At 65.4% G+C, this 9,314-nt stretch overlaps 5 protein-coding genes across 5 annotated transcripts, besides 12 other annotated features; all 5 read right to left on the reverse strand.

Annotated features, from left to right (window-relative positions):
- Tco025E_06840 (mucin TcSMUGS) lies at positions 1-448 on the reverse strand (the record flags this gene model as incomplete). The annotated part of the gene is made up of 1 exon (XM_029373708.1): positions 1-448. A coding segment is annotated over one exon (448 nt), but the record flags the coding sequence as incomplete, so codon positions are not given.
- A 237-nt stretch (positions 449-685) lies between these two features.
- Positions 686-1,924, reverse strand: Tco025E_06841 (uncharacterized protein; the record flags this gene model as incomplete). Its single annotated transcript, XM_029373709.1, has 1 exon — positions 686-1,924. One exon carries the CDS (start codon positions 1,922-1,924, stop codon positions 686-688), a length of 1,239 nt encoding a protein of 412 aa, XP_029226165.1.
- Positions 1,925-2,093: 169 nt separating this feature from the next.
- Positions 2,094-2,122: a microsatellite.
- Positions 2,123-2,469: 347 nt separating this feature from the next.
- Positions 2,470-3,417, reverse strand: Tco025E_06842 (uncharacterized protein; the record flags this gene model as incomplete). The annotated part of the gene is made up of 1 exon (XM_029373710.1): positions 2,470-3,417. The coding sequence occupies one exon, from the start codon at positions 3,415-3,417 to the stop codon at positions 2,470-2,472; it is 948 nt and encodes a 315-aa protein (XP_029226166.1).
- Positions 3,418-3,646: 229 nt separating this feature from the next.
- Positions 3,647-3,678: a microsatellite.
- Positions 3,679-3,701: 23 nt separating this feature from the next.
- Positions 3,702-3,734: a sequence feature (G-rich).
- Positions 3,735-4,292: 558 nt separating this feature from the next.
- Positions 4,293-4,324: a microsatellite.
- A 199-nt stretch (positions 4,325-4,523) lies between these two features.
- Positions 4,524-4,557: a sequence feature (GA-rich).
- Positions 4,558-4,700: 143 nt separating this feature from the next.
- Positions 4,701-4,722: a microsatellite.
- A 125-nt stretch (positions 4,723-4,847) lies between these two features.
- Positions 4,848-4,876: a microsatellite.
- A 602-nt stretch (positions 4,877-5,478) lies between these two features.
- Positions 5,479-5,841, reverse strand: Tco025E_06843 (uncharacterized protein; the record flags this gene model as incomplete). The annotated part of the gene is made up of 1 exon (XM_029373711.1): positions 5,479-5,841. The coding sequence occupies one exon, from the start codon at positions 5,839-5,841 to the stop codon at positions 5,479-5,481; it is 363 nt and encodes a 120-aa protein (XP_029226167.1).
- A 27-nt stretch (positions 5,842-5,868) lies between these two features.
- Positions 5,869-5,891: a microsatellite.
- A 546-nt stretch (positions 5,892-6,437) lies between these two features.
- Positions 6,438-6,520: a microsatellite.
- Positions 6,521-6,596: 76 nt separating this feature from the next.
- Positions 6,597-6,648: a sequence feature (A-rich).
- A 46-nt stretch (positions 6,649-6,694) lies between these two features.
- Tco025E_06844 (uncharacterized protein) lies at positions 6,695-8,851 on the reverse strand (the record flags this gene model as incomplete). The annotated part of the gene is made up of 1 exon (XM_029373712.1): positions 6,695-8,851. One exon carries the CDS (start codon positions 8,849-8,851, stop codon positions 6,695-6,697), a length of 2,157 nt encoding a protein of 718 aa, XP_029226168.1.
- Positions 8,852-8,911: 60 nt separating this feature from the next.
- Positions 8,912-8,979: a sequence feature (GA-rich).
- A 277-nt stretch (positions 8,980-9,256) lies between these two features.
- Positions 9,257-9,293: a microsatellite.
- Positions 9,294-9,314: the final 21 nt, after the last annotated feature.

Here is a 9,314-nt window from a genome sequence, read left to right on the forward strand (position 1 = left end):
ACCCTCCCCGTCCACCGCGGCCGCCGCCACCGCCGCCGCGCCGAGCAGCAGCAGCGGCGGCAATTGCACCCACGCGGGGCCGCCCGGCCTGCTCCCGTCGCCCTCGGGCGCCTTCGTCGTCGTCGTCGTCGTCCGTGTCGGCAGGAGCCTCCGTCGTCGTCGTCGTCGTCGTGGTCTCGGCATCAGGATCAGGAACTGAAGCAGTTGCACTTTGACCCTCTGCCGCGGCAAACGCGCAGGCGCAGCAGAGGGCGAGGAGAAGCACGCAGAGGAAAAAGCGGCGCAGCATCATTGTCGCTTGGGCCTTCGTGGGGGTCGCTTGTTGCTCGCGGTCTGGACGCTCCTGCCGGCCGGCACCGGGCGGGCGCGGCGAGAAGATTAAAGAAGAAGAAAAGAGAAGGTGAATTGTAATAAATGGTGCCGTGCGTGCATATTGTAGCAGGGGCATAATTTATGTTGTTGTTTTTTTCCTCCTTCTTCGTTTCTCGATTTGGTAATGATCCGTGCTTTTTTTTCTTCTTTTCGTGCACCGCAGTGCTTGTCGGTTGCTGTCGTGTACATGCCTCTCCCCAGTTTCCCTTGGCGCTGCGTTGCCACTCAGCTTCTTTCCACACACCCACACAGACACACAGACACACAGGGACACATAGGTGACTGTTGCCTGGGAGAATTTTGAGCCGTTCCTTCAGCTCTTTTTGGGCTTCTTCTTTTTGGTGTCGATGTCGGTGAAGACGCGCTCGTCCAGGGCTTCCTGCAGGCGGATGTGCTCCCCACGTGGCCCTCGCCAGAGAACGTCGTAGTTGGTGATGGGGGGCGCTGGTGTTTTGAAGAGACCCGTAGCCGCGGCGGGGAGCAGCACCGCGCTGTCCACCGGAGCGCTTTCGCTGTGGGAATTGGCGGTCTCCGTCAAGGTGGCCCTTTGGCGCTCAGCGTCGCATGGCGGGGCGGTCGTCGTCGTCGTCGTCGTCGTGGCGGTGGTGGCCTCCCCGGCTTGTGGAAGCAGCAGCGTGGTGAGGTAGTGGCTGAAGTTCCTGCGCCACGCGGCGGTGCCGGCCCCGCCCAGGGCGAGGCCGTTGTTGTACAGCAGGAGGGTGGCTGGGTCCACGCTGGGGGCGCTGCCCTGCGCGGGGGCCGCCGTCCAGCTGCCGGCGGCGTTGCTGCAGATGCTTCCACGGCTGGCAGGCGCCGCGACGATGGGGGCGGCCGCGACGACTTGGGCGCGGTGGAGCGTGGCGATTTGCTGCGGCGTCGCCACGGCGTCGCTGGCGCGCGTCCTCCGAGTCGCCGCCGATGCGGCTCTGTTCCCCGCCGAGGTCGGGGCGGCGAGACCGAGGGCGACGGCCGTGCCTGTCCGCTCGCGCGCCGCCGCGGCCGTCGTCGTCGCTGGCGGCAGCGGCGGGTGGTGGTACGGGTGGTGGCGGCAGCCGAGCAGCACGTAGGAGCTCTGCAGCGCCGGGGAGGGCGCGGTGGGCCCGCCGCCGCACGCTGCCGCCGCCGCCGCGCTCGCCGAGGCGCCCCCCGCGGAGGGGGAGGGGGAAACCGCCGGCGTCGACGGGGGCAGCGCGGCGGCGGTCGCACCGCCCAGCACGGCGTCGGCGTAACTCTCCACCGCGCGGGTCGCGAGCCCAACGAACGGGATCGCGCCGGTGAAGGGCGGCGACTTGAGGGCGCTCGCTGACGGGGCCGCGGCGGCGTCGTTGCCGGCCTCGTGCGGCGGCTGCCCGCCCCGCGCAGACGCGCCGAGGCCGGCGGGCGGGCGGAACTGCTCCAGCACAAAGTTGATGGGCAGGAGCTCCAGCCGCGTGTAGCCGGCGGTGTGCGGCGCGAGCAACTCGAGCATGCGGTCCACCAGCGCGCCGACGCTGCACTCGGCGTTGAACATCATCGCCTCGTTGTTGCCGTAGTGCACCGTGAAGTACGCCATCGGCCGCGCCGCCTCCTCCGCCGCGCCCCACGCCTCTCCCGAACTTCTCTCCACGCGGGTGTCCAGCTGCCGCCTGCCGTCGGTGGACGCCGCGGGCGCTTTCTTCGTCGTGTCGCCGCTAACTGCGTGGCCGCGGCAGCGATAAAAGTGGAGGAAGCAGCGGAAGCCGCACACACACAGAGAGAAACACACACAGACGCGAAGGGAGAAAAACACGGTGGGGGGTGGTCACCGCAAATATGGCACTCACAATAATGATACTACTCACAATAATAAAAGCCGCCGTAACCACCACCGGGGAGTTACCGGAACTCGAGCCACGCCGAGAGGGCGGTCGGCGCGTATGCACATCGAGACGCCCGCCACGCGGCACCCCACCCGCCTGTGGAGGTGGAGAGCGCGAGAGCAACGGCCGCGCGGGGGAGGCACGCGCCGAGGGAAGTTACGTGCGGCTGCGCCGAATGCGTGCACCTCGCTGCCCCACCCCCCTCCCTCCCCCTCCCGCCTGTTGCCTGCAGGGCATCACGCGCCCGCCCACGCGACGCCTACGCCGCCTCGTATACGATAAACTCCAAGACGATCCCCACCGAACTCACCAGGGCGTTCAGTGAGAAGAGGGACTTCAAAAAGGGGATGGCCAGCAGGGTGACAAAGACGCTGCCGAGCAGCATCGCCGCAAAGACGACGCCGAAGGAGGTCGTCAGCAGCTCCTCCACGAACCCAATCAGGTCCCCGCGCCGCAGCGAAGTGTGCTGCCTCAGCAGCTTGCAGCCAATGACGCAGTAGCCCACCATGGCGAGGGAGAGCAGGATCGTGAGGTTCTCCACGACGATGCCGCGCCAGCCATTCTGCAGGACGAAGCTCAGCCACTGGCCGGTGCAGAAGGGCACCACAACGTACAGCCGCTCTCCGATGGCGTGGGTGGGGTAGTAGCGGTCCTCGTCGATGTCCTTCAGCTTGCAGAGGATGCCACCAAGGATGCCCTGCAGCATGGCGACGGCGATCCACAGCAGACTGGGGCTGCCGTGGGCGCCGCCGCTGCCGACGACGCCGCCGCCGCCCGTGCGCGCGAGCACCCCTCCCTCCGCGGCCGCAGCCGCCCACGAGGCCAAGGCGGACTGGCCGCTCTGCGGGACGGCGACGGTGTCGGGAAACATGGCCGCCCACGCCTCTTCCCGCAGCACGCCAAAGAGCCACGCGGTGATCATTAGGTACTCCCCGCACTGCGTGCACACCGCGACGTAGTACGTGGCGGCGATGCTGGCGAGACTGAAGGCCAGCACGCACGGCAACGAGGCGGCCGTGGCCGCGGGGGCGGTGGCGGCGACGTACATGGACGCCAGCGAGTGCGGCAGCCACAGCAAGACAGCCGCCGCCCGCAGCGTGAGGTACATGCGTCGCGCGTTCGGCGTCAGGCACTCGCGGTGGCGCGGCGTGCCCCCCACACCCCCAGCCTCCGGGGATTTCTTTTCCCTCGCGTCGCCCAACGTCATCCCGGCGAGGCGACTGCCAATCCTCCTGTCTTTCCTACTGTCTTACTGTTTTCTCGCGCGCGCGCGCTTTCGCCCGTGCGCCTGGCGCCTCCAGGAAAGGCGCCCACGCAGAAGCGAGGGGAGGGGGAAACGAAGAAGCAGACGAAGTCCGCCGCGACCGAGAGAAGGAAGAAATGCCGGGGCGCACACGCCTCCAAACGGGAAAGCCACAGGCACAGAGAGAGGTGTGTATATATATATATATATACAAACATACATGTAGTTGCAAATTCAGGCACTCGAATAGGCAGACAGGGAGGGAGGGAGGTGGGGGATGGCTTGCACACGTGGAAGTCGTCCACTCGTGCACGGCATCACGGGAAAAAGGTCCACACGCACACACATCCACAAACGCAAGGCGTCTTTCTACCCCCTTTCCGTTAACGCAAACGCGTCAGCAAGAAACGACAAGTGGCGAACAGTGAAGTAACACACGAGACCGTGGGAGCATGCGGGAAGGAAGAGAATAAGCCCTGGCACGCACGCGCACACGTGTGTGTGTGGCGCATGCACGCCGTCAGTGCAGGGGCGGGTGGGCGTGGACGGTGCAGCCGCGGGCAGTCTTGTGCATTTCCGTCAGCATCGCCTCCGCGGGGGCGCAGGAGTCCGCGTGCCACGCCTCCGCCTCTACTGCCGCGCCGGCGGTGTCGCGCTCCATCGCATGCAACGCGGCAGTGACACCCTCCCACGGCAGGCAAGGGCACGCAGGCGAGAGAGAGAAGAGAAAAAAGAGAAAAGAGACGGCGCAGCTCCGCGGCCCACAGCGGCGCACGGCACATCCCACGCAGGGGTGTCGTCATACATGCACACCGCACGGATATTTATTAGTATGCGGCCGCCCGCAACGCTGCGCACGCACGCACGCACGTAGAGGTAGATATACATCATAGATAGTTCGATGGAAGGGCATGTGTGTGTGTGTGCGTTCACGTGTGCCGGCAATGCAACTAAACCCCCGTCTGCGTTTGTGCCCCTTTCTCTTTATCCTCCTCTCTCTGCGTGCGTGTGCCTCGTGCCGGCCACTTCGCCTCGGCGGCCGCCGAGGGGCCACACGCGTGCGCGCGTGCAGAGAAAGAAAAAAAAAAGAGAGAGAAGAGAGAGTGGCGGCAAACGCAGCGAGTTTCAAACACGAAAACAAAAGCAAGAAAGAACACACAATGAAAAAGCGGCACACACGCCAAGGGAGGAAGTGTGTGCGTGAGAATGAATGAAAGAAGGAAAATGTGCGCCCGCACACGTGCAACGAGGAGGAGGAGGAGGAAGGAGAAAAAGAAGCAAAGAAACAAAAAACAAAACAAAAAAAGCTCTTCGTCATTCTTTCCTTTCCCTGCACTTCGCTCAATCCCCATCTTCATCCCCACCTCCTCGTTGCACGCATTTACATTTATACATGTGCGTGTGTGTGTGTGTGGCTGTGTGTCGCGTTTGCGCTGCTTCCTTGCGGTTGATTTGTGTGGCGCGTCGCAGCGCCTCCCCCCCGTTCTCCGCGCGACAGTTCCTCAGCCCCCATGCAACTCCCCAGATGGCTGGGCCCACACACAGACACACACAGAGAGAAAGATGCACATGCACGGATGTGGGCACACGCGCACAGCAGGGCATACCCCCACCGCTGGGAACGCCGTCTACCCCCTCCTTCCCTCTCGCGCTCGCTCTTTCCCCGCCCTCTCCCCATTTATGTATCGCTCCTTCTCGCCCCGTTTGTGCAGTCCGCCGTGGACGGTGTTTCCGCCTCGTTGGTTTTCGTTTCTCTCGCCTCCCGTTCGGCGTGTGCACGCGGGAGGGGGAGGAGCGGGACTTCCCTTTTCCAGCGTATTACATCCCAGGTCTATGTACATCTATCGCCCCCTCCCCCAGACTCCGTGCACGTGTGTGTGCGTCACAAATAGGCCTGCACGCTGAGTTAAAGACCGGCCAAAGACGCCGCTCCTCACTGCTTGCTTCCTTCTTCGTTTCAGCCTGTTTGTTTTTTTTTTTTTGGAGGGGGGGACAAAAAGAGAGGGCGGCAAACACGCCTCAGCCTCAGCCGGCGCGCCAAAAGAAGAGGCGGGCCACGTCCTTCTCGTTGTCGGACTCGTGGGAGTTCGTGGTGCGCAGCGTCCAGCCCTCCGCGTGGAGCGCGTTGATGACCTCCGAGAAGACGACGCAGCGGCCGCGCTGGTCGCAGTAGTGCTGCCCAATCGACATGCGCCACGTGTTAGGCTGGTTGTTGAGAAGCACGAACTTCGGCGCCCCGCCGTTGGCGACGCTCAGGCTGTTTTGGCTGGTCGTCATGCAGCGCGGGAGGGCCTTCTCGAGGGTGTCGAGGGTTTCCTGCCGCAGCGGCGCCCCGACGATGGAGAGCACTGGGGGGTTGAACTTGCAGTTCACGACGACGCTGGGCATCTCTGGATTTTCAGCTGCTGTTTTTCCTTGTTTGTTTGCTTGTTTGTTTGACCGTTGGCGCTGTTGGCGCTTTTGGGGCTTCTCCTTCCTTCCTTCCGTGTTGTGCGTGTGCGTGTGCGCGCGCCGTGGAAGACGCGGGGGAAGTCCACAGAGAGAGAGAGAGATGCGGGATGCGAGACGCAAGAGAAAAAGGACGGAAGGAGTGGCTTGGGTGGGTGCATTCACACACTCGCAGGGAGACGCCTGCGCGCGGCGGGCCATTCCTTCGCTCACTCCGCCTTTACTTCGTTCTTTGTTGCGGCGGCACATTAATGCGGCTGTTTCGGGCGGCGGTGGGTGGGAGGGCCGCAGGAGGGCGGACGCCTCATCCCCTCCCTCTTCTCTCGGCTCTTTTTTTTCCCCCAACGCGGCCACACGCGGGGCGCACGCGCCTGCGCAATGAAAAACCTCGCGCGACGCCACTCATCCCCCCCCCCGCCCCCGCAACTTCTGCCGTCGCCCGTCTACTTCCCGCCTCCCTCTGCCTCTCTGTCTGCCTGTGTGTATATGTGGCGGTAGGGCCCACGCATGTGCCTCTTGCTTCATTCCCCTCCCCCTCTCTTTCTTTTTATTTATTCTTTTTTTTTACTTTCTGTTTTTGTTCCGTTCTTCCTTCGCCCGCTCCTTTTCTTCTCCTTCTTTCCCCCTCCGTCCTCTTCCCTCTGCTTCTCCGCTCGTCCTTCCCCCCTCCGCCTCGCCCAGCGCGGAGGAAGTGCAAACAACAAAAAAAAAGCAAAGAGGGAAGGAGGGAAAACGGCAAAAAGCAAATATATAAATATACCGGGTCGAGAGGCGTCCAGTACGGCCACGCCACTCATCCCCCCTCCCCTCCGACGGGCACTCGGCAGAAACGGTCGTAGAGGCCGCGGGCGCGGCGGAGCAGACGGCCCCACTCCCGCGGTGACGTCAACTCCTGCCAGACGGACCCTGCCGGCGGCGGCGGCGGCGGTGCTGCGAGGGGGGACGGCACGGGCGCGGGTGCCGGGGCGTCGCCGTGGGGGCGGGGCAGAGAACGCAGGCGGACGCGCGCCGTCACGTACGCCCGCACCGCCTCATTGCTGGCCGCCGCGTCGAGGTTGGCGGCCGGCGGTGTCGCGGGGGTGGCGGCGGGGGAGAGGGCCGCCAACGTGTCCGGCTGCAGCGACACAAATCCCTCGCCGAGGCCACGCAGTGGGTTGCCGGCGACCACCGCCGCCGCCGCCGCCGCCTCCGTGTCGTCCACGAAGCCGGGCACGTCGCGGGGGCGCTTGCGCCGCGCTGACGCAAACGCCGTAGTGCGTGGCAGTCGCCCCCCGTAAAACCCCGCGCCCCCGCCACTACGCCCCTCCGCGGCGCCGCCGAGGCCACTGCTGCCGCCACCAGCACTGCCGGCCCCACCCACGCCGCTCAGGTCGCCTCTACTCCCCGTGGTGGGGTGGCCGTCGTCGAGGGGCGCGTCATCGCCGCCGGCACGGAAGAGCGGCGCGAGGAGGTGGGTGGCAAACGGCAGTGTGGCGACGACGTAGTCGCCAACGGATCGCATGCGGGGGATATACGCCGCCCCTGCGGCCCGCTCGCCAGACGCCAACGGAGCACCCTCGTCACCCACGCCGCTGCCTCCACCGCCGCCCGCCACCGGGGAGGCTGCGGTGGCTGCGTCGCCGCGGCGGCCATCGACGCGCTCCACGCGCTGCCGCAGCGGCGCAGGAAGGTACGCCTCCCCGTAGGAGACGCCCGCATCGGCCGCCGCATCAGAACCCCGGTGGAACATGTGACTCAGCACCAGTGAGGGGAGCCGTGCGACAAGGGAGAAAAGCGGAGCGTCCGACGACTCGTAGCGGGTGCTGTAGTACTGCTGCTGCAGGGTGTTGGAGCGGCCAAGCGCATCCGCGGTGCAGCCGGCGGGGTTTGCGGAGGTGGCAGCTGCGGGCGCCGTCGACGCTGTGGGGGCCGTCGGTTCTGTCGCAAAGTCAAATCGCCGCGGCTGCGGAACCGCCGCGGTGGGGCGAAAGCCGAGGTGCGTGTGGTGCCTGCCGCCACTCGCGTGATCGCGGCGGAGGAGGAACCCCACGCCGCCGGCGCCGCCCTCCTCGCCGCCACGCCCCGCGGAAGGTGGGGCCGCTGTCAGCAAGAGCGCCTCGCCACGCCCCACCGCGGCGGCGGCGGCCTGCCAGTCCACCGTCGCCCCACCGACCGTCGGGGAAAAGAGCAGCAGCCAGAGCCGCTCATGCTGCGGGGCCACGGCGGCGGCGGCAAGCGCGGCAGCGGCGGCGGAGACAGACATGGATTCATAAAGGCTCGCGAGGTGCTGGAAGCGCGCCGCGCCCTCCACCAGGAAACGCTTCTGGAACACCTGGGCGGTGTTGTCAAGGCGCCTCGCCATGCAGGCACTGTCGGCGCGGTAGAAGGCCACACAAATCACAGCACCCGCCCCGCCACGCACCCCCGCCCCCCACGACGAAGCCGCGGCGGAGGCGGTGTCGCTCTGACGCGTGAGGTCGGCGGTGCGGAAGGCGCCGGCAACAGGGCCGCACTTCTCCTGCAGCAGCTGCAGCAGCGCGCGGCACTCCTCAACGGTGTGAAGCCCAAAGACAAAGACGGTGCGGTGCACCAAATCCGTGCGGAAAGCCGGCTGATCATGCAGCGGAAGCACGTTGTGCTGCGCCGTCGACGACGACGACGACGACGACGCGGGCGCCAGTGCCGTTGACACCGACGATGCTGCGGCTGCGGCCGTCGCCGTTCGCGGCTTCATCGCGGCGGCGGGCGGCAGCAGCAGCCCCCTCCCGCGGCCTCGGGCCTCCAACGCCGGCGAAGGCGACCCAGCCACCTCCCGCGCGTCTTGCTGTGGCGGCGGCCGCCTGCTTTGCTGCCGTGGGAGGGACGCCCCACTGCCATGCTGCCGCTGCGGCGAGGTCAGAGGCGTTGTGCGTGCCGAGCCCCGCCACGCTGGCGTCGCCGTCGCCGCCCTCGTGACGACGGGGGACCCCATTCACCGGCAACCCCGCAGTCGTGCCACGGAACTCGCGTTAGAGCAAAACCTCACGGCGGCGAGGAGGAGGAGGAGAAGGAAAAAGAAAAGGAGGAAGAAACAGTGGGGAGAGGGAAGCAGAAGGCGGAAAAGAAACAGAAACAAGAGGGCGGGAGGACGCCTGCCACGCGCACGCTGCAGGTGTGCAGAGTGGGTGGCCGCCCACCGAGCCGCAGGCGTGAAACGACAAGAGGAACAGCAAGCTAGTTGCACACAGAGATGGAAATAGAAAGTGCGCGTGCAGGCTTGTATGTGTGAGACAACGAGATACATTACAGTTCACATGCGTAAATTTTACGAGGCAGGGGGGGGAATGAATCCGCAAAAACAAAAGCAAAAAATGAAAATAAGAATCAGAGTGAGGAAACAAACAGACAAACAAACTCATACGCACACACGCACAGATATATATATATACAAGCTG

This window comes from Trypanosoma conorhini (assembly GCF_003719485.1).
Source record: "Trypanosoma conorhini strain 025E chromosome Unknown Tco_14.4_contig_00486, whole genome shotgun sequence".
NCBI classification, from domain to species: Eukaryota; Euglenozoa; class Kinetoplastea; order Trypanosomatida; family Trypanosomatidae; genus Trypanosoma; species Trypanosoma conorhini.